Source organism: Tasmannia lanceolata, unplaced genomic scaffold, assembly GCF_043159265.1.
Source record: "Tasmannia lanceolata isolate RefF3 unplaced genomic scaffold, GAP_Taslan_0.1 ptg000008l, whole genome shotgun sequence".
Classification (NCBI taxonomy): Eukaryota; Viridiplantae; Streptophyta; class Magnoliopsida; order Canellales; family Winteraceae; genus Tasmannia; species Tasmannia lanceolata.
Window position 1 is genome coordinate 16,972,734 of NW_027518685.1, and position 27,963 is coordinate 17,000,696.

Here is a 27,963-nt window from a genome sequence, read left to right on the forward strand (position 1 = left end):
CCGAATGTATGCTATTTTCTGATTTCATGTCCTTCTTTCTGTCGAGCGAGAGAGTAAGAGATCATCCTCTGTTTCCAGGTTTTAGAAATCTCAGGATGGGGAAGATATTTCTAAAACCTAGATTTCTTACTTAAAATACAGAATTTAACAGCACTTTCAACCTAAAACATGCATTCTAAAATCTACGTATCCAAACAACACCTTAGCAGTTTTAGGATTTTAGGGTTTTAAGGCTGGTATTTTCGAAAGATGGTAATTAGAATTTGGAAGATCACAACCCACCTCATTTATCAATGCTTTTGCTGCGGAAAAATAAAAATAAAAAAATTAACCGTTTGACTCAGTTACATCTCTAGCCGTCCATTCGTAATTCCACGTGTCGGATGATTAGAATCCAACAAGCACTACTCGGTTAAACAGCGGTTCTTTCTTTGAAGCGAAAGCGGGAGGAAAAAAATAAATAAATTCTGTTCTTAGAAGAAACAAGTTGGGTTTTCTCAGATTTCAATACTCGCTCCTTCCAATATGCCACAAGGTACTTCTTCCTCTCTTGGGTTTATTCTGATTAGGTATTTTTGGTTGCAAATATTCATTCATTCCTTGCAATTTTTGCTTGCTTCTCAGATCTTCCGGGTTTCTATTTCGACCCAGAGAAGAATAGATACTTCCCTGTCAAAGGTCGGATTCCGGGTTCAAACCCTAATACTACTGCTTCTCATATTCAAGGCTCATCATCATCAAAGCCGAACCGGGTATCTCTTTGGTTTCTAGTTTTCTAGAGCCAAAATTTCTCTTCTTTTATGTTTTTAGCAGCTCTGTACACATATTAATTATCCACTTTCAGCATGTTATAGGATATCTTCATTTTTTAAACTTCAAGAGATGGGATTGATTGATTGCTCTCTAATCTCTCAACCTTATGGTGCGTTTGCATGTAATGCCCAAATTCCAATTTGGGTTTTTTTTTTTCAGCTTGCAATTTATATGTAAGTTGAAATCTCAAAAGTCTCAAATTGTCCCAATTTCAATTAGCCTTTTTCTCCCCTGAAAGTTAATGGTAGGATATTGATAAACTAGTTTTCAGTAAGATATACATTCAACCACCCTTAGTAAAATATACAGATTATTGGTACCATGATGTGATATAGGACTCTTAGTCAGACTAATGCGTACATTTTAGGATACGGGGATGTGGATAGTTATTGAGTCTCGTTGCATTCAATAGCTTCATTTGCTTGTGCTCATCTGAAATTTAAGGGGCTGGCTTTGGGTAGCTATGTGAAACGCTGTGTACTTTGGAATTTATAGGTGTTAGGCAACATCACTGGCGGCCAAGCGAGATTGAACGTGTCAGGACTCTTGAACATGTAAAAAAGGCTCTTTTTAAAATCTCTACTAAGATTAACTTTGCAAGAAGTATAACCTGATTTTGTCGATAAAATTTGGGCTCCCTTTTTTGTCCTGAAAATTGAAATATTGTAAAATATATGGATATAGCCATTTTAGACCAGATATAGCCATTGTAGATCTCGTAAAAATCTACGAAACTAACCATTGTTCACTTAAAATGGATATTTGGGTTCTAAAATTCTTCCTTTATAGAAGTTTCTTATGGAGTGAAGCACCCTCTTTTCAAGTGTGATAATACTGGGCTTGTGATGGCGAGACGCCGCACAACTGGTTGGTCATGGTGGCAATCACTGCCCATGCAAGAGAACATCTAAAACATAACAAGAGGATTCCTTCTCTCGTTATGCAAAAAATGAGTCATATTCTTACTTTTATCAGGAGTTATGTTTCTACTTTTATTTCTATTACATTTGTTAATGGATTATATATGATTGGTCTGTCAAGCTATTTGTCAATATTCAATACTTGGTTGGTTTAGAATAGCAATTGTTAAATGTAGAAGTTTGTGGAATCTAGGAGATCTACTAGCTAGGGTTTTTAGTTCTTGTTATTATAAATGATAATGTATATGGATTTCAGGGAACCTTTTGATATTGACTAAAGGAAACTCATGTGGAAGAGCTTGGCTCCTCCTCTTGTGAGCTAGTGTTTGACACCCCAAAAGCTTGTGTTTGATCTTGTCTCACTTCTTGATTCCACTACGCGCTGGATCATTTGGTATCAAAGCCATGTTTGTTCTTGTGATTTTGCGATCGACAAGAACACAATGGTGGGACCGTGGGAGTTCGTAGAGGTGGGCGAGCTTCCGTTCCTGCATATCCTCCTCAAGAGCGTGATATTAGTGATGTCAAAGTCAGATTTGAGAAGAGAAGTTCAGCAACTAATTTGACTAACGGAATGTATAGAGTGCATATAATCTTAGAGTCACGATGAATCTAGCCTCAGTTTTAATGACGACATCAACCCTTTCCATTGCGAGGCTCCACGAGATGAGTCAAATGAAGGGCTGAGAAACAATCATTGGGCTCGTTATCCAAATCAGATGCTACACATTGATCTAAAGGTGGATTTATTGGAGTTTGAAGGTATCATCAAACTCAACAAATTTATTGGTTTGCCACTTTTATATATATTTTTATGATTATTATAACGAGGAAGAAGTACCATTTGAAGAGACATTTCCATTTTCTGTTGACGATGACAATGGCAACATTGAGGAGAAAGAAGATTCATATGATGAGACTGCACCGAGAGGATCTTTTCTCTCTGTATGAAGTAATCTAGGCAATATGCTCCACACCACCATCGGTGGAGATATGTTTCCCTTTGGTGATTGATAGTAGGAGCCATGACCCGTTCACGGAAGTATTGATGTAGGATTTTTATGGAAAAATGGGATGCAAGGAGGGCTCGACGGGCTAGAATATGTTTCAAAAGATCCAGTTGGAGGGAAGCAAGGAATTTTTGGTATAAAAAGATGCTAAAATTAGCAACTGCCACAGGAGATTGGAAATGATCCAACCATTGTGTTTTCACAAAATGTTGCTTTTTAGTTAGAAAACACTTTTGGAAGCTAATACCAAAGTTTGAAGTCAATGTTTCCCTTTGGTGATCGATAGTAGGAACCATGCCCCATTAAAGGAAGTATCATAGTAGCTGGAAACTGCTTGGGCAGGTGGGAAACTCGTTTCCCCTAAAAGGCGTTTCGGAAAGGTGAGAAACTCGTCTCCCATAAAAGGTGGAAACTCGTTTCCCAAATTCATGAGAAACATATAAGAAACTTATATGAAATATGTGAGAAACGAAATGTGAAACGTGTGGGAAATATGTGTGAAACTTACGAAAATCATTTAAAAAAAAATTGTGGAATAGATATTAATAAGGAAAGCAACAACGTATACCGTAATAAAAGCTAAAAGTAAGAAATATCCAAATAGAAATTTGAACTTAACAAAATTTAAATCTACAAAATCATATATTTCATGTTTTCCTTATGTTTCACATGTGTTTTCATTAACATTTTCTTTATCGTTTCTGAAACGTTTCTAATGTGTTTCGTAAGACGTTTCTCGTACAAATTTTTATTGTTTTCCCATTTCTCGTTTCTCCTCTGATTTTTTTCTTGCGTTTCCCGTTTCGCTTCCCGAATCCGTTTCCCACCCTGGCAACTATAGGAATTCGATGGAAGGATAGGATGATAGGATGGCTTGAAGGGCTAGAATCCATTTCAAAAGATTCAATTGGAGGCAAGCAAGGAATTTCCCGGTGCTTTGCATAAGGTCTAGTTCCTTGGGCACTGGATTGGCGACATCATGAGTTGGTTGGATTTGCTTATGTACCTGCCTGGAACTTCCTTTACTACAGATAAATTGACATAGTGAGCGATTTTTAGAAAACATTGTTACAAGCTAATACCAAAGTTTGAAGTCGATCGGATTAATAAAATTTAGATCTGAGTGTATATTGTTTTTTTTCCCCGTAGAAAACATCAAACTCTAGGTCTGGATCGGATCATAAGTCACGATCTACCAATTAGATGAGATATGGATTTTTACTTTGATGGGTTGCCCATAGTCTAGAGTGAAACCCTAGAATTTTATCTTGGCCGGATCGTTGGATCAATGATTGAGATCCAATGAATGAGGCTGTTTCTGAGAAGATGAAAATCTGTCTCAGATTGAAGTCATGAACAAACAAGAACGATTTGTAAACACAAGAAGGATGTAGATTGGAAGAGAAGAGTAGTAGGAGAGAATAGTAGAGAAAATATACTCACTAAAAATGCCATTCAAAAAAAAAGAAAAAGACTTAAGATCACTTGGCGTAGGGTACCCCACCACTAACATTCCATAGGCATCCTGCCGGAGGAGAAAAGTTCGGAGAATCACTCATCCATGCAAGAGCAAGAGCTTTAAGCTTCATCAATATTCATCATTCATTCAATTCAACCATCCATATTTTAATGGCCATAGGGCCTACATTTTATAGACTCAAGGACTTGTAGTAGAGACATGTAAAATTGGAGTGGGAATGCTCTCTCCCAACTAGGAAACAGATTCCCACTCTCCCTTTTAGAAACTCCCCTTTTCTAAAACTCTAATTGTACTCAAAGACTAGGTTAGAAACTCTACTAAAACCATGGTTTTAAATTTCGTGCAAAACATTTCATTTCCGCCGAAATATTTCGGTTTCGGCACAAACCGAAATGAAATTCACATGAAGTCGTTTCTTTACAAGATTTCACTGAAATTTTACCGAAATTTCACCTAAGTTCCAAAATTTTGCCGAAATGTCCCCGAAATTTAGTTTGAAATTTAATTTTTTGACTTTTTTACAAAATTTCCACCGAAATTTTAAAAATGTACACCGAAATGTTAGAATTTCTACTGAAATTTATGAAATTTCCACCGAAATAGCCGAAATTTCAACCGAAATTGACACCGAAATTCTAGACATTTCGGTTGAAATTAAAAAAATAAATGAAATCATAATCATATTTTTACATGATTTCAGCTGAAATTTTGGCTTGAAACCGAAACATTTCGGTTTCGGTGGTGGCCGAAACTTACACCGAAACCGAAATTTAAAACCTTGACTAAAACTCATTGATTTACCGTATAACCTATAAGAAACCCCCTTTATTAAAACTGCAACAAGCCTAATTTAATATTGAATAAAATATTAGTTTCGGGTTTGGTACCAGATTTCGACCGAAATTGAAATTTCGAAATTTCAACGTCCGAAACCGGTACCGAAACCGAAACTTTAAACCTTGCTCTTAACTTGTTACAATCATTAAACATACCTCCTAACTTCTTTTTTTGAATTTTAAAACATAACGCAACCTCCTAAATTTGTTTTCTAACTAAAACTTTTTATTAATTAGAACTACTAAAAACCCAAATCTAAACCTTGCGACATTACTAAGTCAATTCTTTACTCACGAAAACCCGAAAGAAAGAAAAAATCCCCATTTTAAAAGTTTGACTGTGAACAAATTTGTCAAACTATAATTTTGGCCCATTTCATTACCTTGTGCTTCATTCGAAAATCTTCAATTGTTAGAGGTGCCTTCTGGACCCTGCTTGGTCTTCAAGGCTGTTGGAAGAATCTCTTGGCTTGAAGTTGTTGAATGATGGCCCCCATCATGTATGCCCACTTGTGGATGCCACTTGGGTTACCGCTGGATTGTTCTCTCTCTAAAGATTTTTGTTTTTGTATGGTGCCAATATTGTTTGGACCTCAATGAGCAAAAGATTTCTTAGGTTGGTCATTGTTATGATGTTTTTGACGACAAGCTATTAGATTTGGAGAATGACTTAGATTCAAGGGCAAGTCTTTTGTAATCCCGAGAGAACGATGGCGAGATGGCGCACAATTGGACAGGGATGTTGACGATCGCGGCTCATCCAAGAAAACGTCTAAACCACGACAAGAGAATTCCTTCTCATTATGCAAAAGAAGAGTCTTATTTCTACTTTTATTAGGAGTCATGTTTGTACTTTTATTTCTGATATAGTTGTTGATAGATTATTTATGTTATGTCTTTCAAGCTAGTTATCAATACTTGGTTGGATTATAATTGTTGTTAAAAGTAGAAAGTCTAGGGAATCTAGGAGATCTACTTGCTAGGTTTTGTAACTTATTAACATAAATGACGGTGTATATGGATTTTTAGATTAGGAAAACTTCCTTCTCATTATAATTGTCGTTAAAAGTAGAAAGTCTAGGGAATCTATAATTGTTGTGAAGCATGGCTCCCAATTTTTTTATAAATTAGAAAAGCTTGTTTTTTGCAGGCTGTATATACTTCAGAAGGTGCTAGATTGTTATGCAGTCTATTTGGATTTGGAATAAATGCACTCATTCTTTTGCAGACAAATGATAAAAGTAACACACAAAGGAGAAAGAGAATCAAAGCTGCTGACCTGTTTCAACTTAGGGAGTTGTCTGGTAAACTGATCACTTTCAGCAAACGAAAGAGCAGCTTTCAGCATGAGTACCAAAACATACAAGCTTCCCAACCTACGGTATCTTTCTTCTGTATTTACCTTATTATTATTTTATTTTTTTTGCTTGTGAACTTACTCTCCTAAGGCGTCAACATGCATATTTTTCGGTTACAACAACGAGCATGAGGTTTACTGCCAATTTAACACTTCTGTTGTCACTGAAATTGAATGGAATAAATTCTGTCCAGTGGCCTTATTAAAACCAAACAGTATTTGCAAGCTAAATGCTTGTGGGCTATGTGGATTGATCTATGCAAGTTTCACTGGCGAAGATCATCATCATGTTCAAAGGATTCTTGAATGGAAGAAACAAATGAAGTAATTGTTGCTTGGAGTTTTGGTGAAACTGTCCTTCATATCATTGAGGTCTCTTCTGATCTCTATAGATAATGAAATAATTACATGCAGTGTGATATAGTAAGCAACTAACACCAAAAGCAGTCAATGACCAGAAGTCCCTTAGATATTAATTGACTATATACATGAATGACAATTGTTAGATATATCGAGGGTATACTGGTCATTTCACCAGTATAACCCCTAATCATGTACTCTTGTGTATAGGAATGCAAAGTACCAATACTTCACCTTAGGATTTTCGTACTGTACTTAACAGAAACTTCCTAGTTGGATGGGAAGCTCGCTTCGGAAGCTAAGTTCTTCCCGCTTCCCAAATTTAGGGGAAGCACGCTTCCCATATGCTTCCTATGCATTTCCTCTTAATTATGAGTTTGCTTCTTATTGAGGTGATTATTTCTTCCTGAAATAATACTTTCTCCTTTTGATAATGATGAAGAAGTGTATTTAACAAAATAGTGCATTTAGAAATTGAAGCTCGTTTTAAGTTTCAAATGAAATTATGTGGATCTTTTTCCAAAAACTAACATTAAATATATATGAATAAAACACGTGAAATTGTAAATTCCAAAACTTATAATTCTAATTAGTTGCGAAGTCTTCTTTTCTACGTGTAATCCTTACCTATATTAACCCTTCCTACCTAAACCTATGACAATTCTACCTTTTCTATATATTTCATGTTCACTTCCAATGAGGCTTCTTACAAGCTTCATAGTGAGTTTTATTGTCGCTTCTCATAATTTTCACTTTACTTGGTTTTTGATTTATTTGCTTCCCACATTTTCTCTTTTCTAAACCCCTTGCTTTCGCTTTCCGCTTCACTTCTTGCACTTGCTTCCCACTCTGGCGACTATTGTCTCCACCTCCAAATGGGGAACACAAGAACTGTGCATGACTTGACTGACTACTCCCCTAGCATAGTTCAAATTTGGTTGGGTCATGGTTAGGTCTATCAGTTTGCCTACTAATCTCTATGGATGCCTGGAGCCCTGGATCACTTGTGACTCGTGAGTTCCTCTTTGGATTTGATATGGTGATGATTGTTTTAGCTCCATCAGCTACTCCCTCTGCTTCACCTTTGTTTCGTAAAGAATATCAGGAATGCATTTTTCATTGTTGCAAAATGAAGCTGCCCCCTTTGGAGCAGGCAGCCATTTTTCTTGGAAGCTTTTTTTACGACGTGTAAGTCCTTAGAAATGTCAAGGACTGTGTTCATCTGTCTTTTCGAATTTCCACTGTATAGTAACTTGAAACTACAAGAACTGTCATTTCTTCATTTTTATTCTTTATGAATATCAGTGGATTTCATTTCGAAAAAGAAAAAAATGAATATGAGGGGCATCTTCATTCCTTTGAAAACCAAATCATCATCAACATGTCCTTGACCTCTCAGACCAGGCTCGTGTAAGCAGCTTGAGACCATATATTGCCTTTATGATGCATGCGTGACCCATGGCCCACCAATGATTGGTGTGTAGGGCTCATGGTCCTCCACTGGTCAATCTGACTCTTAGGGAGTCATAAGGGAGTACTTTATTTACGTTTTATTAGTAGTTTCTTATGACTTAAAAGTTTGTTGTAAGCTGAAATAAAGGACATTTGTTTTTATTAGAATAGTGGTTTAAGTGAATTCACCTTCTTCATGAAAATTTTCTAAAGGATTCATTACCTGACCCCAACTAGTTTGGGACGAAGGCGTAGTTGCGTTGAGTGGTTTAAGTGAATGTTACTTTTTTTTTTTTAAATCTTCCCCTTATGTTAAGGGTTTAAAAAGGGGAAGTCATGCCCCAAGAATTCTTGGGTTTGGGGCTTTATTTTGTTTATAAAGCATGGATAGAGAGCTTCCATTCTTAGCTCGCATCTTCCAAGATAAGGACTTTAGGGTGGAGCTTGCTGCTGGGTTTGGGTTCCTTTTCAAGCAAGTCATTGTATCTGTTCTTTCTTCTCTATTCTCTGTAGGTTGGGTTATCTCTTAATGTTTGTGGAGATTTATTCTTGCTTAATCTGTTATTTCTGCCCTTGATCTGTCTTTTTGGTAGTTTTGGGCATTGTTTCATCATATTCCTATATTAATTTGTTTAAATTTGTGTTTTTTTGTATCTATACCCACAGTCCCTTGGACTGATTTAGCAAGAAATCTGATTTTACATTCCAGAACTTGCAATTTCAGATTTTTTTGTTGCTCTTTGCTGATTTGAAAGTTATAATTCCTTTGATTCCAATGTGAGTTACATATTTGTTTGCAGACAACCTGCAGACTACTTATCTCCAGATTACTCTTTTCTATTCTTCTTCATTTAATCTGATGAATACAATCAGTTTGCTATGAATCTGAATTTCAGAACTGTTTAACATCAGATCTAACATCTGAAATTCAATCTTAATTTCCACACTGTTTAGCCTTGGCACAACGGTAAGGTTGCTCCATTGTGACCTGGTTGTCACGGTTTCGAGTCACGGAAACAGCCTCTCTGCGAAGCAGGCGTAAGGCTGCGTACATCTAGCCCTCTCCAGACCTAGCAATGGCGGGAGCCTCGTGCACTGGGCCACCCTTTAGCATTTGTAATTCAAACTGAGTTTCTGATCTGTTTTGGGTCTGATCTAACTGAATTTCGATTTTTGTTTCTGTTACTCATTTCATGATCTGAACTTTCTGTCTACTTGCTTTAATCTTTGAAATCTCCGATCTGTTCATGATCAGATCTAACTATAGTTTCCAAACTCCCCTGCGTCATCGTGGGGTACCTTGAGTCGACTTCCTTTTGCATTGGCCACATTCTGCGTTTTTTGCCATACAAAGTCAATAAAAACCCCTTCGATTCGCCCGAGTTATGACCGTGTCAACTGAGTACTCGGCCACGTCAACCGAGTGCTCGACTGTGTTGTGCCGAGTTGACTAGGATTTTCTTTGGCTGCGCTTTTACCCGTATTCGCATTTTGAAAGTGAATCTTGTGAAAACTGATCACCATACCTGAAACTCTGAGAATTTAGCTTCCGACCTGCGCCACTTGGACAGGTTGGGGCATTGTCTGGGTTTTAATCTATATGGTTCTTTGTGCCGAGGAGGATTGAATTTAGTTCTTAAATCTTCTGTTCACTAAAGCAGGGATTGTATAATTAGTAATAGTACAAAAAAAAAAACCAGCAGCCTTTAATTGCTGATTTTAATGTTCTTGAGCCATCACATGCAAGAGACTGTTGCAGAATTTGAGATTTTTCCTTACGTGGTCCTCATTGAACCATTAATTTTGGGCTAACTCATCTCATTCATGTACAATATATTGGTTTCTCGAGGGGGCTCTGCTTGACAGTTGCTTGAATTGTTACTTGTATGGAACTTTGAAGGAAGGCTCAGCAAAGGAGCATGTGCCTGGAGCAGTCATTTTTCAGCAGCTCGAGGTTGGGAGTGGTCTAGGTGATGACCATACAATATGACCTATATATCCATGCAATTATTTATTAAGTAATGTTTTGTATTTACAAAAAAAAAACATGTGTATTTTCCAAAAATAGACACAAAAGCAAAAGAAATTGGTATGATGCCTCCCATTCAATCCATTCTAGACTTCTAGTACATTAAAGAGAACTAGAAGAGTGAAACCAAATAAATGCGGTATTTATCCATCACATTTTTCATCATATTCATATTTACGCAGTGTCAATATATTTTTCATGTTTCTCTCCCCCAAAAAATATATTTTACATGTATGATTTTTGTTATCTTCATAAATTTGAATGTCCATAATAATACGATGCATAACTTATTGCGCTTTTCATGGTCTAACTGTTTAATGTGTGGTAAATAAATGTGTGGTAAATAACCATAATCATATCTATATTCAGAATATATGGAGGGGGCGCTTTCCCTAGAAGGGTGGAATCGTGTTCCTAATAGGCAGCGAGCACACCTCTTGTAGGAAACCTCTCCTGGTTCACGGGTTCGTGTTTCAGGTGCGGGATCACAACCTGAGTGGATGGATCCAGCTTCCAAGTCATGGAATGCTGTGTATATTCTGTTTAGTTAGGTCACAACTTTTTCGGTGTTTGATTAGATTTTTTTCAGTGTTTTTTATCAAACTTTTTTTTGAACATATCTAGCAAAATCTTTATGGGTTTCTAATTTCTTATTTGGTATTTACAAAGTCTCAATGTACATGTTACAGGTTTGGAAGTATCAGAGCGCAAATTGCATTGCTGATGGTGCTTTGGAGCAGTTCTATGTTGATATTCAAATGCCACAAGGCCAAAAGGAGGCAGATGTTTTGTTAATGGGCTGTTTGAATGGATCCATTAGGTGAGATATGGATAGGTGACTCTTTGGTAGGCATTCATTTGTTTTCATTATCTCAATTATCTGCTCGATGTAGTGGATAACTGGATATATATTCGCGTGGGCCAGTATGTAATTTCACACGTCTCTTGTGATTGTTTTAGTTGTAATGGATGATTCTCTGAATTAAAAACCATATGGGAATTAGGTAGGGCAATGAATTGAGTTTATTGTTAAATTGTTGGATTCTTAGAAGCACGAAGCGGGGGCGGGGAAGCTTGGGGTCTAGAAGAGTCTAAGTTGGGAGCGCCATGAGAGTGTTTGTGTAATATTTTCTTTATATGTTTTTCAAAATTCAAGTACATCAAAAAATAGAAATTTTTAACCATCATCATATATATCTCTTCAAAATTTAAGTACATTAAAAAATAGTAATTTCTAACCATCTTCATTTTCGTGCCTTCTTTTCCCGCGCCTTCTGAAGACGCCTTTGTGCTTGCTCCAATGAAGTACTTTGAAGAGTTGGAAGACTTTGGTACAAAGAAGTTAGACAGTGGAATTGGAGTAATAGGACTAGGTTGGGAGCATCATTGGAGCGGTTTCCTTCCTAAGGAGCGCCAAATCACGGTTCTAGTGCGGGAGCGGCACCCATGGGGAAGATTCATGCTTCTAAGGTTGGATTTAGCAGTTTATTTAAGGTGTAACCCCCTTCAAAATAAAATGCCTATAAAACATCCATCTTTTTTGTTCTGAAGTCAACCTTTCATTGTCCCACAATATTTCCATGTCCTGTTTTCAACCCAAATATTGAAAATCATAACATTCATGATGTCATAGAATCTTCCAATTATGAACTGGAACTGCATAAAAGATAGTGGAATCCTAGGTTATTATATCTTTTTTTTTATGGGTAAGATAGGTTATTATATCATTCAAAAAAAAAAAAAAAAAACTAGGTTACAAACCTTGGGGTACATTTGACACGAAATGGCAATTACACTAGGCATTTTGGTAATCATGTAAGAAACCCATTTATGCCTACACATCAGATAATTTATATTTCCAAATGCACATGATATTGCTGCAATATGTATTCTGTCCTTTATTTTCCCCAAGTTTCTTATAGATTTTTCATGTAAAATTTAAATGGCCGCATATCTCATGTGCTTCCTACCATCGGTATAACTAAATCTTTATTGGACACCTTGCCAATGTCCTATTTATAATGACCTGCCCAGTTTTTTTGTTCTATTACTTTCATTATTGGGTTTTGTCAAATGTTTTGCTGTTGTCTTAAGTAGTTTCCTTAATAATTCTATCCTTGTGTGCATCTTTCACCTCTTAAAGGTATTTTTTGGGATTCTCCATGACAGTTTATACTCTGATACATACATGTTTTTATTTGTAGTCTTTATATTGATGGGCACTAGAATGGAATCTGTGTTTATTTAAGTTCTCTGCTTTTGCAGTCTTTATGAAGTTGGAAAATTTGGGCAACATTTTGGTCACGGAGTAAAATGCATGCCAAACCGTGTCTGGCCTCTCATTACAGAATATGAAGGAGAGTGCAATAAAGCACCTGGATATATTCAAAGTTCAACACCGGGAGCTTCTATACTTTTTCCGTCTAGTATATCTTGTATAAAGGGCATCGGAAAGAAACTTCCTGATAGAATTGGTGATGGTTCATCTCTCCAACATGCGCTGTATCCAGGAAACAATTTAAGATGCCTTCATGATTTTTGAATGCCTCCCTGTTTCTCTTAGGAGCCGTTTGGATACACGGATTTTGAGGGGGATTTTAGAGTCTTGGATTTCCTCAAAATCCTCTAGGGGAGATGAGAGAAGAAGGAGACCGTCCGTCATTTCTGATTTCTCGTCCTTCTTTCCATTGAGCGAGAGAGTAGGAGATCGTCCCCTGTTTCCAGTTTTTAGAAATCTCAGTATGGGTAAGAGATTTCTAAAACCTTGATTTCTTACTTAAACACTTCATCTGCAACCTACTTCCATTGTAAAATCCAGAATTTTACACAGCTTTCAAACTAAAACCTGGACTCTAAAATCCACTTGTCCAAACAGCCCTTACAGATTTTGGGTAATGAGCACGCAAGCTTCTGCAGTCCTTTTCTATTACTGCATAAAATATCCATATGTATATATTAGAATGGCATAAAATATCCATAAATTGTTCCACCAGCATCGAATATTTTGGGAGCATTATCATGTGTTATTGCTCTTGTAATTCTTGACAATAGGAAACAGGGTGGCCACTCTTGGATCAGGGACAGCTGGTGGATCTGTATATGCTCTGAATCTCAGTGATCTATTAGATTTAAGAATGATTGAAATTGCTTCACTCCATTGCACAATTTGGACTGGTGATTGCAACTCTAATGGGACACAAGCGGTAATTGGTAAGTTATTTGGCTATTCTTCTTCTTTGGTCTTTTGATACATTTCCTACTCTTTTTTTGTTTTAGTTGGGTGCCTGTGATATTGGAATAAAATCGTGACGAGTGAGAGTTCTGACAGCATTATTGAAATATTAACTCAATATCACACAGGTACCCAGATGCAGCTCAAATATCATGAAAGCCTTTGAAATTGCTAGATCAGTGTTTATCCTATAAGTAGCATCATAGAACTATCAATTCATTAGCATCATGAAAAATAAAACAGCAGGCTGATTTACTGTAAACACCAGACAATTCTTTATGGGATAGTAATTTTTACTGCCTGGTACGAAGCCATTGCAGCTTGAGAATTTCATTGATAAATCTTTGAGTAGTTTTAAACGTGAAATCCAAACTGAAGGAGTGACATGAGTAAAATTCTTTGCCATGGCTGTTTGGAAAGCTTTGGTTTTGTTGAGAATCCAGGAAATCTGTCGAGAGGAAGAGAATGGAATGACTAGTGCGAAAGAAGAGGAAACCCAATAAGCTCCTTTAATATCAAAGGAGACCATCATCAAGGAGATTGTGGATAGAACAAGATCTTTATTCAGCGGAAGTTGAGGACTGCCCTAGACCAGATGGGGTGAATTTCAGCTCGATTGATGATATAGACTGCGAAGCCCTTGTAAATTTGTTCACTGAAGAAGAGATAAAGAGTAGCCTGTTGTCTATGAGCAGAGGTCTTTACCCTGGCTCGATGGATTCTGTCTAGATAAATGCACAGTTGCTACCGTTGTTGTGCTGATTCCCAAAGTTAAAGGTACGGCTAAAATTATGGACTTCAGGCTGATCACTCGTGTGGGATGCCTTTATATGGTCCTGGCAAAAGTTTTGGCTACTAGATTATTTCTAATAATTAATCAATCTTTATTCATGGGCGCTAGATTCTGGACCCTAATAGCTAACGAGATTGTAGAATTTTATTCCAAGTTTGGGAGGAAAGGTGGTGTGCAAGCTAGATATGGAAAATGCATATCATAGAGTAGAATAGAACTGCATGGACTATCTAATGAGGTGCATGGACTATCCAATGAGGTGGATGGACTTTTGTACTCAATGGTCTGCTTGGATGATGTTATGTGTCTCCCCTACATGGTTCCCTATTTTGGTGAATGGTTCTCCCAAAGAGTTCTTCAAATCATCTCGAGGCCTAAGGCAGGGTGATCCTCTATCCCTTTTTATGTTCTTGATTGTAGAAAAAACCTTGACTAGAATGCTGGATAAAGTTAGAAAATGCGGCCTTATTGAAGGTTTTAATATTGGGCTTTGAGGATGCAGAAGTATCTCACCTTCAGTTCAGGGATGATATCCTGATTTTGATTTTTATCAAGGCTGAGAAATATAAAGTTATAAAGCTAAAAGTTGTGTTTCGTTCCTATGAGGTAGTTACTAGGCAAAGGTCTAATTTTATGAAGTCTAAGCTGCTCGGTATTCATCTTGCAGATGCTGAGATAGATCAGATGGTAGGATTACTAAGGTGTTTTGTGGCCCACTTTCTGACCACTCATCTAAGGCTTTCCTTTAGGCCCTGTTTGGATTTGTAGGAATTTTTTAGAAAAGTTTGGAAAATAATTTCTTTTATGTAATTTCTTATTTTTAATTGTTTGATTACAAATGAAAAAAGTAACTTGAACCACAAGAAGTCGAGTTTTACTTAGAGGGACCTTCAATTTATAATTCTATATTCTAAATGAGCCATAACTATATCAATTCCCTCTAAATCGCGGAGACTAAAATTTTCCACAAGAATTTTTTTTCCTGCAATCCAAATGGGGCCTTATCGTAGGGTGGACCTAAAAAGAGGGCTTGTGATCCAGTTGTGGAAAGGGTGAAAGTGAAATCTGGCGTCTTTAGGGGGAGAATCACTCTAGTTACGGCAATTCTTGCCAATATCTCCATATACCATTTATCTTTGCTTAGATGTCCTATTACAGTGATCGAGAGAATCGACCAGATTCAGAGAAATTTTTTATGTGGCTGCACAGAGGAAAAGTAGAAGATTCACCATGTATGCTGGGTTGAAGTTTACAAACTAATCAAATCTGTGGTGCTTGGAATCCAAAATTTAAGACTCCTTATAGCTTGGAAGGCAGTTGTGGAGGTGTGAGGAGATAAGAATAAACTTTGGACCAAAGTTATTGAAAGTAAGTGCGAGGTTAGTCGTGGGACCTTGATCTCGGACAATAAATAAAGATTCAGTGGTTTGACGTTGTAGAGAGATATTGAGGAATAAGCCAAAATTTCTTGAAGGTACTAGATTCTGGCAAGATAAATGGTAAAAATTCCTTGAAGACACTAGGTTTAGAGTTTATAAATGGGATAAGTAATATTATTGCAAGATAAATGGTGTGCTGGGGACTCTCTAAAGGATATGTTTCCATGTTCTATTTGTCGTTGTTCCTAATAGAAAAGTGTTTGGTCAGGATTGCTTTGAGAGAGTGGAGGGTCGTATCTCTCTGATAGTTAATTTCAGATGTAACTTCTTTGACAGGGAGGTTGACAGATTTGCGCAACTCCTCGACATTCTTGATTCCACCTACATTGGCAAGGCTGGCAGAGACAAAAAGCTTTGGATTTGGAGCACTTCTGCAAGGTCAGTGCAAATTCCTTCTGCGTTCATATTGCTCCTAACCTGATTTCCGCGCACTTGGTTAGAGTTTGTGGAGTATTCTGGCTCTGCCTAGAGTGTGCACGTTCGGGTGGACTGCTTTATAGGACAAAATTCTGATGGTTCACCATTTGTGCCATCGCAAGATCATGATCATCGACTATTGTGCCCATTGTTTAGAGGCATGGGACGGAGTAGATCACTTGCTCCTTCACTGCAGGTTTGCTAGAGAGGTGTGGGGCTACATCCTTGGAAGATTTGGGAATTTGTGGGTGTTCCCTGTGTTCCCTCTTTAGTTGGATGACCTCCTGGACAATTGTTGTTGTTGTTTTTTTTTCTTTTCTTTTTTTTGTGCTTCTTGGCCTAGGATAGGGAGGATTCTTTAGAGGATGGTGCTGGTAGGTCCTATTGGGTTTCTTTGGAAGGAGTGCCTGAACTCTTCAAGAATGCTCTTCAAGGCCCTCATTTTATCTGTACGAAAATCATCTCGTTCGTATTCTCGTTTTTTTTTTGAAAGATAACAACCAAATTTCATTAAAATCATGACATTAAAAAGGGGACAAGCTGTCCCCCCAGGAAGTTCCGACCTAGCCAATAAGTCCAGATATACAGAGTATACAAGTAGAAGGTTAGGGTAAATTAGAAGGTTAGGGTAAATTAGCGGAAGGGCTGGAAATGATAATCCTATCATCCTCCCTGTTAGCCCCCTTCTTTGCCAAGATATCCGCCGCCGAATATGCCGTCCGCTTCATATGTTGTAGTCGAGGATGAATCAGCCGGATTAAATCTCGTATGGCATCCAGCGTTTGATAGAATCTCCACGGTCCGCATGAGTGGCTCGATGCCCACGCAATTGCGTTAGATGAGTCCCCTTCCACAATCAATGGTCCCGAGTTGTTTTTTTCATACCATTGAAGACCGAATAGTAATGCCTTCGCCTTAGCTTCGTTTGCACCGCATGTGCCTGCAAAGCCCTAGTATGTCATGATGGTACTACCCTCCACGTCACTAATGATCCCCCCAAAACCCGCTCTGCCCGGGTTACCCATAGAACTCCCATCAAAATTTAGTTTGAACCAACCCATTGGAGGCGGATGCCATCTTGGTGTGATACGATTGGAAGCCCTTCTTTCCTGCATTACCCGACACCAGTTCCGTAAAATGACCCCCACCGAATAGTAATGCCTTTGTATTCTCGTGGCCGAGAATTCTTCCTTGTTTTTAGTTCTTCTCTAGCTTTGACCTTAATAGGTGCTGGAAGGAGATTTTTTCTAACTCAAAGAGAGCTGAGATAGTATCCCCTAGATGGATCCCCTCCTGATCCAAGCTAGCTGATGTTAAACTTCAATGGGTCTAGCATTGATAATCCCGGGCCAACAAGTGTAGGAGGGCTTCTTAGAGACGAGGAAGGACCGACTAGATGGGCTTACTCGGGAGTCGGAACCCAGTGTGGTAAAGGACTCCAACGAGGTGGAAGTGAGAGCGTTGCAATAGGGAATTAGGATCACTGATGGAAGTTATCTAGATAGGCTCGTAGTGGAGGGACTCCCTCAATATTATTAGATGGATGAATGGTAGCTGCTATCACCCATAGAGGTTTGCACTTTGCGGATTTGATTGATGAGATCATGGATCAAGTGGGGGGCATTCAGTCCTTTTCCAGTTTGTTAAGCGTCCAACTAATAGTGAGGCTGATTAACTCGACCTATCAAAAGTTAATAGGGCAAGACTGGATATTTTTGTCGATCTTCCTCCTTGATCCCCCTTGATCCAGTCTTTTTCTTTTTAGCTTTGCTACTTTGTCCTTGTATCTCTGACCATCTCGGTCACGGGGCTTCTCCCCCTTCTTTTTTTAATAAAATCTTGGCCATTTCGAAAAAAAACATAGGACAACTCTGAGTAATGCCCTTTGTATGGGATGCATAATTCTTACCATCCCTATCCTTTATTTCGGTTACTGAGAAGACTCCAAAAAAGAGAAAAAGGGGCAGCTAGCTAGGAGTTGTGGGATCCACCAAATAAATGGCACTGACCCGGCATGCATGCCATATATGTGGTGGGCCTGAGTGAGGGAAGAATCTCACCCTTGAGAGTGGTCCTAACATTTCTCTGGCTATGTTAATATTTTATTACGTAATTATTTATATTGTAGTGATAATTAATTTCTTAATAAAAAAAAGTAATATGATTGTGCTTCTTTGTACTTATTTTCCTCATTTTCATTTTTTATTTTTTATTTCATTTTCCCACCTTTTGAAACTTTCGCTTCATGCATCCCAAGATCAACATAACCCTTCTGATTATGACCCGTGAGTTTGCTAACCTTGCATGAAGTAGCTCTTCTGCCATGACTTCCAATAGTTTTCCTTTCCTGCTTGGCTTTTTTGGGACAATTTTTGGTTTAGATTCTAACATTTTAATGGATCCTACAACATCTTTTCTTTTTCTTGTTTTTTATAGGCACCAACCTAGGAGCTGCCTTGATAAATTTAGAATCTGGAGTGCTATCATGGGTTTGCCGGAGTAAAAGTGACGTCTTGTCTCAACAATTTGATCAGTCGGTAACATCTGCCATTACTTACCACTTTATGTCGGGTTGTCTTCTTGTTGTGAATAGAACTTCTCTTAAATGGGTCCTAATGTTTTTTTCTTCTGTGCATTCTTTATTTTTCCAGTGTTACGAGTGTAGAATTAAACTCTCAACAAAATAAAATGACATAATACATGGCCCAATACATGAACATAACAGGTAAACATAATTTTGTTTTTTAAATTTTATTCGTAACGAATAAAATAACATAAATACATAACACAACACAATAACATAACAGGTAAACATAGAAAAATATTGAATTTTATTCGTAACGAGACATGTATAATTGCATTATAGTGTCATCGAGCATACCTTTAAAAAAAGCGTCATCGATTATAGTCATTCCAAAGCATGCATATTTATAGATCTCCTACCAGAGTAATTTGTTAATGTTGTGATTGTTCATCGTATTTGCCGTCATGTTTTATAGATCTCCTACCAGAGTAATTTGTTAATCTTGTGATTGTTCATCATATTTGCCGTCATGTTTTTTTTAATCATTTTCATCTTCACTTTTGTTTGCATTAAACATTTTATCATGCTATTGGTTTTTTTTGAGATATTGCATACCTGAGTAGGGAGATGGAAATCGAAGGCTGGAATTCATCTAAGGTTTGGTTCAAGTTAATAGTTAAATTAAGATATTTTGGAGGCAAGATTCTTTAATACGATGTTATCGTTTCACTATAAAATCAAATAAAAATTTATTGGAGGCTGTACTGGGTAATGAAAGCCAACATAATGTGTTGGCTAGGAAGAGCAACCGTTTACCGGACCAAAGTGATCAGGAATAATTGATCTCATCTTGGAGAGGGCTCCGGCTGAAAAAAAAAGCTCCGAGGCAATTTCATCTCCCCCCCTCCCTAGGTCGATGGAAACCCGAGGGAGGGAGGCTCTCTCTCTCTCTCCCCCTCCTTTTTAGCTTTTTCTCCCCCCCTCTCTCTCTCTTCTTTTAGCCTTTTTCTCCCCCCTCGCTGGTCTCTCTCTCTCCGATCCATCGATCTCTTTTCCTGATCTCTCTCTTTCTCCCCCTAACTCCTTTTCTTTCATTTTTCAGATCTCTCCCTGATATCTCTCTTTCTGCTTTTTCCGATCCCCCTCTTTCTACCTCTTTGGTCTCTCTTTCTCTTAGATCTATCCCTCTCTCTCCCTTGATGGGCAAGGGAGGTGTTAGTGGCCGGATGATGCCCGGGTTTGGGCAGATCTCGCAGGGGATGCAACAATGGTAGCTGGAGGTGCGGAATGGCCGAATCTGGGTCCGAGTAGGCCAGATTTAATGGGGAAAGGATCGGAACTGAGTAGAGTGGACGAAGAAAGTGGGCTGGTGAGTCATCGAAAGTGGTAGCGTGACAGGAGTATGAAAAAGGGTGGCCGGATTCGGGGGAAAAAATGAGGAGATTGGATGTGGAAGTGGTGGAGGAGAAAAAGTTTGATGAAGGATGCAGACAGCAGGTTATTCCAAACCCTCCTCCCCCTCGTGAAACGCGGAAAGCACGTGGGATGTCGGAAATGGTGTGGCGATTGACCGACAAAAGGCTTTGGGAAATCGTGGGTCGCCGAATCTGGGGGCTGTGTTGAGCGGCGGATGTGACGGGTAGCCAGAGATAGCGTTGGGGTTGTCGCCTGGAGATTGGGGGGTAAAAGTAGGGCTGGCAACGGGGCGGGTCGGGGCCGGATGTTGGGGTCCCCTACTCCTTCCCCTTTGCGGGGAATTTTCCCCCTCTCCTTCCCCTCCCCACTGCGGGGATTGTGGGGAATCCCCCTCCCCTCCCCACGGGGAATATCTAATCCCCACCCCTCCCCTTCCCCGCCCCGCATCCTTCGGGGACAATCACTTTACTTTCTCACTTTATTTCGTTAAATGTTAGGTTTAAAACTAAAGATTTGCTAGGGACAATCACTTCAGTCATGTTGCGGCTTGGCTGTTTCATGTGAGAGTAGCCACACAACCCACATAGGATAAGATTTTGTCTTATTCATTTTATTAACATGGGGACAAAGGTGGTTGCTCTCAGATTCATTTAATTGATCAATAGTCCCTAGCAGATCCCTAATTCCCAATCCCACTTGCCAAAAAGTATTGTACGTGCCACACCATAGGAAGATCCAAAACCGTCCATTTGATGGGCACACCATACTACCATAGGCATAGGATGATCCAAACCTTCCACTTGATGGGCACATTGTAGGATAATCCAAACTGTCCATTTGATGGGCCACAACGTAAATAGGTTGTGGCCCAAAAATCATTTCCATAGGATAATCCCAACCCTTTGATCTATAGAGGAATTGCATATTATGGTACCTTCTATAGATCGGAGGGTTGCAATCATCCTATGGAAATGATTTTTGGGCCGCAATCTATTTACGTTGTGGCCCATCAAATGGACGGTTTTGGATGATCTATGGTGTGGCCTGTAAAGTACTTTTAAATTGTAGCCTATCAAATGGACGGTTTGGATCATCCTATGGTGTAGCCCATACATTACTTTTTGAAAAATAATGGACTATACGAGCGCACACCATATAAAATCTCATCACTCATCAGAGAGATGTTGCCTTTATTTGGGGGAGGGAGATTTTCAAAGAATTTAATGTTGCCTTACAGTGATGGTTCGATGGAGAGATTTTAGGGATTTCTAAGGGTAATATACTAATATAATGAGGGACAATGCCCAATGGATTATGGGTAAAAGAAAACATAAAAAGCTATTTCATGGATAAAACTGTACTAATGGAAATTATGAAAATTTTGGGGGAATCTTGTAGATATGTTTTGATCCAAGGGGTTTCTAGTAGTTTTCCCAAAAAAAAAAAACACTTAAAAAAATACAAGAAAAAAATGGCATTAATGCGGGGCGGGGCGGGGCAGGGCGAACTCCATCCCCTTCTCCTCCCCTTCCCCGCACCGGGGAATTTTTTAAATCCCCTTCCCCTTCCCCTTTCCCACTCAAATCGGGGAATCCCCTCCCCAAGCGGGGTGGGGCGGGGCAGATCCCCGCTTTTCCGGGTGAAATTGCAAGCCCTAGGTAAAAGATGGGTTTGATCGAGGTTCAAGGTTGGGGCTAGAAGGGTCGGGGTGCTAGGTTAGGATAGATGTTTTTGGTTGCAGGTAGTTAGCTGGAGTGGTGGAAGGCAGTGACTGGAGTGGTAGTGGTTGAGGGAGGAGGTAAGACTCGGGTTAGGTGGAAGGTAGGGTAGAGTTAGGATTTAGGGTTTGGTGGAAGTAAAGAGGAAGAATGTTAGGATGAACAATGGTGGTCTCTAGGGTTAGGTGGAAGGAAGGGTAGGGTTAGGGCTTTAGGTTCTGGTGGAGGTGAAGAGGAAGAAGTTAGAGTGAATAATGGTGGTCTCTAGGGTTAGACTAGAGTTTTTTGGATTGGTGGTTTAATGGGGATCCCCCGGGACAGGCGGTGGTGCAAGGTGGAGGCCGCCGAAGATCGGATTTGATGGGTTGGCTATCGTGCACGGTTAGGGGCGCACAATAGCTTCAGGCCTTTGAGCGAGATTTTTGAAAATCAAATTCGCCAGCTAGAAAGTGGTGGAGAAGTCTGTGTGATGTGGCAGGTCACACATATGACTTGATGGGGCCCACAAATATGGCATTTTTTGTTGGATTCGAATCAATTGGGACCATTGGGCAGTGTAAAGGAAAGGAAGGGGGAATGGTGAAGGTACTCTCGGCTGTGGTAGTAGATGAATTTGAAAGGGAAGTGAAATACTCATTCGGGATGGTGGCAGCATATGGAAGTGTGGACCTACCTGTAGCGGTTGACCTAGAAGATCTTCTCTTTTGGTTTTTACTGGCCTAGTAGTATGCTCCTGGCCACCCTTAATTGATTCTATGTAATGCAAGTAATGACTCCTGGTCCCCGATGTATTCTTCATAGTATCAATGAAATTGTCAATTTTCAAAAAAAAGGAAGAGCAACCTTTTTATGTCTCCTCGAAGCCCCTGATTGTTTCTGACCCTGTGATATGCCTAGACAATTTGAAATGGTGTTGTACTAGGTAATGAAAGCCAACATAATGTGTTGGCTAGGAAGAGCAACCATTTTATGTCTCCTCGAAGCCCCTGATTGTTTCTGACCCTGTGATATGCCTAGACAATTTGAAATGGTGCCATACCACACCGATACTTGAATTTAAATTGTAATTGACTTGCCCATTCCATATCCTTTATTGTATCTATGCCATATTTGGGGTAAGATACCCCCATATTGGCCGATGTTTGTGATAATGTAGCAAGTCTGGGGTTTTGTATCTGTTTCAAAGTCCTTCCAGATAGAGGGAACTATTAATGTCATCATGTGTCTAAAGCATTGGTGTTGCATCTGATGGATCTTGGTAATGGAGATTGACAAATCCAAATTCTTAGCTGGATCTTTTTTGATATTTCATTTCTTGTAGAAATTAGTCTGACGTTTATCTGGCATTTTTCTGAATGTTAGTTTATATAGCAAGTGGCCATAACTTTTTTTCGAATTTTATCCCTCCCACTAGTTTAAATCATTGGATTATTATTTATTTAGAAAATTATCTCTTTTCTTTATGCATGTGTGTGGCAATATTTCTTATTTGCAGCCTTCTGTGTTCTATTCATCCTAGTGGCTTTTCTTTTTACATCACATGAGAATGTTTAGATCTATGGTAGAGCGTAAATTGACCATCTTTCCATCACTTTCACTTGTCCTGATATACATTTGAAACTGAAACTTTTCCATTACAAGTTACTATGGTCAAAATAAGTTCTCTAGAGTAAATGGCCTATATGCCAAATACTGCATCTTTTTTGTTGCAGGTTCTTGTATTAGCATGTAAGAAACTTATTTTATTTACCCACTAAAACTAAGAAACTCATTTATCTATCTCATTTTGTAGGGAAACTTTGTTTTGTGTGGGTTGAGAAATGGAGCGATTGTGGCAATTGATGTTCGCCAGAAACCAAACTCTCTAGCACTATCAACTGGACTTCCTAGACACAGAATAGCTTACTCTTCCAATAAAATTCGTGAGCCTCCTAGTGGGAAATGCCGAAGTTTGACTAGACAATTTTTTGAGGTATTGGAGCTGTGCATATGGATTTCATGCTTATGTATAACGTGAATGTTTTTTTTTAAATATTGTGAATGTTTTTCGTTTTATTTCTATTTTATTTTTAGTTAAACAAAAAGTTTAAAAGAAACAACTTATCAATTTGTATGTAGGGAAATTAGGTGTAAGCAATAAAATGGCAAATAAACCCCCCACACAAAGGTCTAGTGGAGAAGGCATTTCTCAACTTTTGTTGTGCTTTGGGCAATCTATGGCCTTACAATATTTATCCGATTTCTAGTTTTCGTTAATAATTTCTGGTCGTTTTTCACAAAAAAGAGAAGCTTTGACTTTTGTTTGTAAATGCTTCTTTATTTGTAAATACTCTCCAAGAATGCATACTAAGAACCATTCTATTTAGGGGACTGATATTTCCACCCCTAAATTAGCCTATCCACTCCCTACTATTTGTCTCTCGTGTCTTGTGACTGGTTGGGGTTGTAGTTCTTAACGAATCGGTAAGTTAAAGCGAGAAAGTAGATTGAGAATGTTTGCATGGTCTATTTCAAAAAAATAAAAATAGAATGTTTGCATGGATCTCTCCATGCTACTTCGTTCCATGGTTGTCACCATTTCACTCCGTCCTTTCTCCCTCTCCAAGTTAACATGCATTCTATGGTGCCTCTCTCCGCGATCCTCTAAATAACAGTGTACAAATCCCCTAAAATCATCAAATCCAAGAAGTCCAAATATGTCACTTGCCTTCTTATCATCACCATCGCCAAAAAAGAAGGTTAAATTGTGACTGCCTCTAAACATTTTCAAAATCTGCTCCCAACCGACATGAGACTTTGGATTGGACTAAAGGCTTAGTTGGAACAACAACATTATTTTCATCGGTGTGGGTATGACTTTTGTTTTGATAGGAGGTGAGGGTGGAGTTTGGCTTCTTTAGGGCATTTTCTTGGGCAAGGGGAATCCAAGATGGGAGGTCAAGAGTTGTAGTAGCCTAGTAGGGACGATGTAGAGAGTAGACATGGACGGAAAGTGAGTAAAAGATGCTGATTCAAGAGTAAGTTGAGGAAAGGAAATTTTTTTCCTAGGGATCGAAACCTGGATCTTGAGGGAGAGAGGTGGATGTGAGAAGGGAGAGCCATGACATATATATATATATATATATATATATATATATATATATATATATATATATAGAGAGAGAGAGAGAGAGAGAGAGAGAGAGAGAGAGAGAGCTGTGAGAAGCACATCATATTGGTGCAAATCCGGTTCGACCCAAGAATTCACCGATCCATGAGGATATTGTAACAGATCGTCCCAAAAAAAATGCATCCTATGGAGGAAAAAAGTCTCCTTTTCTGATCTATCACCCCTTCCCAAAAATGCATCCTAGTAATGCTTTTCTCACCGTATTGGAATGAGATCCCCTTTCTAATATCCTTTCACATCTCGTACCACATCTTCTCTAATGCAGTGAGTAATGCGAGGAAAACAACATTTTATTTTCATTTTTCTTTGAAGACAAATACCCGGTGAGGGCAGCACTAGCTATCGGCCGGTCTTTAGACAGTATTAGGCGGTGGAAATATCATTTTCCTTCTATTTATTCCAAAGCACATACGGATCTAAAAGCGTGTTGCAGGTCAGAGGAAATTTGATTCCATCCAGTGCTATTTGTATGTCGTCAGCTGTTTGCAGGTAATGCAACCTTCTTTGGATACTAATTATTTTTCCTGTATTGTTATTTATGCATTTCATTTACTGACGTTTTACTAAATCTTATTCCATGTAGCTTGGCAACACTGCAATCTGATGATCAATACTTCTTGGCAAGCTCGATGGATGGATTTGTGAGTTTCATTTAAACTCATCAATTTATGTTCTTTACTTATCCAATTCTCAAATGTAAACTTAAAAAAAAAAAAATCCAAAGTCATTAATTAATTATACGGAAATATTTTTTATTTAGTAGTGCCAATTTTGTTCCAGTACAATTTTATATGGTATTTGCTAGGTAATTTCGCAGAAAGCCATTTTGCGGCTGATTTTTGCAAGAGAGAACAGCCACCTCAGATGAATCAAATGAACAAGACAAAATCTCCTGAAAAGCGAGCCTATGTGACTGTTATCATGCCAAAATTGCCTAGGAAATCACTTTATATTTAGTTGATTCGTATTTTTCACAACATTGATGCTTTGGATATGAAATTTCTGCAGCTTGTGAACTAGGAAAGACAAAAATTCCGAAGTTGCATGCTAGGTTACATCATTCATTAACCCAATAAATAATGGTTTTACAATTGTAGTTATTTGGGGCATTTGTCCAAAATACTAGTGCATATAAGAGTGACAATTGCATCATAGAAACATGATGGAAAAAAGCAAATTTTATCTTCTAACACATAAATTGATTGTATTAGAGGTGCATCAATAATACAAGATCTTGTTAAAGAGATAACCATGCCCATCTTAAGAACGGTGCAATTCTATTGGCAACCTAATCTTTGTATGGAGTATAACATATCCTTATTTCTTCTGCTGATACCTTCTTTTCATTAATAAGATCACTGGCCAATTAACATCTAGACAAATCCTTTTAGGTTTGAAACTTTGAATAATATATAAATGATGGCCCATCTTCACAGTAGAGTCATGTGCCATATTCTCAATAGATGAATCATGTAATTGTCATTTGAGGAGTTGGTGGATCATTTAGTGATGCAGTGCTTTTCTGTGGCCAAGTTGCATACTTTTCTTCATTTTTTTGGTTTGACGTGGGGAAATGCCATTGATGCTTTGCCGAAAGCTTGGTTTAGAAACATTGCCAAAACAGGGCATTAACGTTTTAGGGTGGAGTTGGCATTGTCGAGATGCTGGACTCAGTGAGGGGATTGCTGCTTCCTCGCGTGGAGTCGGCATTGTCGACGGCAGGGATGGGCTTGCCGTCGGCGAAGGCAATACGGGTGGCCGGTGAGGGCTTGGCCAAGAGGAAACCATTCACGGGTTGTTTAATGCCCAGAAATTTTACCGTCGCGAGAGTAAAAAGACCCCTGCACTGAAATACTTTACGGCTAAAACAGGTTTAAATTACGCCGAAGCAAACACAGCAAAATTTTACCCCGGGTTAAAATTTGTTTTATGCCCTTTTACGTCAAAACAAACAAAAATTTTAACCTGTCCACAACCATTTTTATATAATTGTACCATGTATTTATACACAGCGTCCCTTAAATTAATTTCACAATATACTGATTCATTGCCTTTGGTGCATATACAGATCGATCTCTACGACCGTCGCCTGCTCCAGAGAGGACCTCTTCAATCTTATGAGGGGCATGTGAATAGCCACACTCGTCTACAGCTCGGGATTGATCCCTCCGAATCACTTGTTATGTCTGGTAGGTTCCTTTTCAACAGTCGCTTGTGTATGGCTTCCCAACTCTGAACTAGTTCGCAATAACTTATCATATTAGGTGGAGAGGACGGGTGTGTACGTATTTGGGACATCAAGACCGGGAAACTACTATGTGAAACAGACCCTTTGGATTCTATTGTGTCAACAGTGTGCTGGCCGCGAACTGGAAGTTAGTCATGGCCTCACTAAGACTATTTGTACAGTCTTTGTTAGCATTTTTTTAGTGTTCTCACTCATTTTGTGCCTCCATGCATTTTCACTTGTCGGTACAGAATTACAAGAACCAGTCGAGGAAAGACGAGAGTACGTGGACAGCTTATACGAGCATAATCATAGTTGGGGGGCATGGCTTGGATCACGCAGAGGACTTTTTTATATACACGGGTCTTAGATCCATACCGATGAATGGATACGGATTGAAAATGATCGATTTTGAAGACTCACTTCTGGGGCAGCACAATGTTGCAAATGCAGAGCATTTTTGGCTTTCCTTGTGAGTTAACAGAAGGTTTATATGGATGATTCTAAAGGTTCGCAAGGGCGTAATCTGCCTCGTTGGGTTGATTCATTAGGCTCTGTATGCAGAGGGGGGTCGGGATGAACTGTGTTTTTGTAACGAGGTATGTAATATAATCCCAAATCTGAAATACATTGAACCACCACTTTTGTTAACTATTGTCGAGACGCGTAATCTACCTCTCTCCTTTGAGAGAGAGAGAGAGAGAGAGGAGGAGGAGGAGACAAGGATTGGATTTCCCTTGAACTTGCCTCGTATAATAATGTTAAGTAGTG

General features: G+C 38.7%; 1 protein-coding gene across 4 annotated transcripts; it reads left to right on the plus strand.

Moving 5' to 3' along the window:
* Positions 1-388: 388 nt before the first annotated feature.
* Positions 389-27,830, plus strand: LOC143884606 (uncharacterized). Of its 4 annotated transcripts, XM_077388258.1 has the most exons (13): positions 389-535; positions 625-752; positions 6,288-6,440; positions 10,947-11,077; positions 12,523-12,759; positions 13,316-13,467; positions 18,575-18,675; positions 23,589-23,768; positions 25,399-25,454; positions 25,549-25,606; positions 27,034-27,154; positions 27,230-27,340; positions 27,444-27,830. In XM_077388258.1, the coding sequence occupies exons 1-13, from the start codon at positions 526-528 to the stop codon at positions 27,560-27,562; spliced, it is 1,557 nt and encodes a 518-aa protein (XP_077244373.1). In that variant the 5' UTR covers positions 389-525; the 3' UTR covers positions 27,563-27,830. The 4 variants fall into 4 exon arrangements, with proteins under 4 accessions (XP_077244373.1, XP_077244374.1, XP_077244376.1 ...); XM_077388259.1 differs by lacking the exons at positions 389-535; positions 625-752 and adding an exon at positions 11,538-11,727 and having other exon boundaries at positions 6,304-6,440; XM_077388261.1 differs by lacking the exons at positions 389-535; positions 625-752; positions 6,288-6,440 and adding exons at positions 10,164-10,198; positions 11,538-11,727.
* The last annotated feature ends 133 nt before the right edge of the window (positions 27,831-27,963 follow it).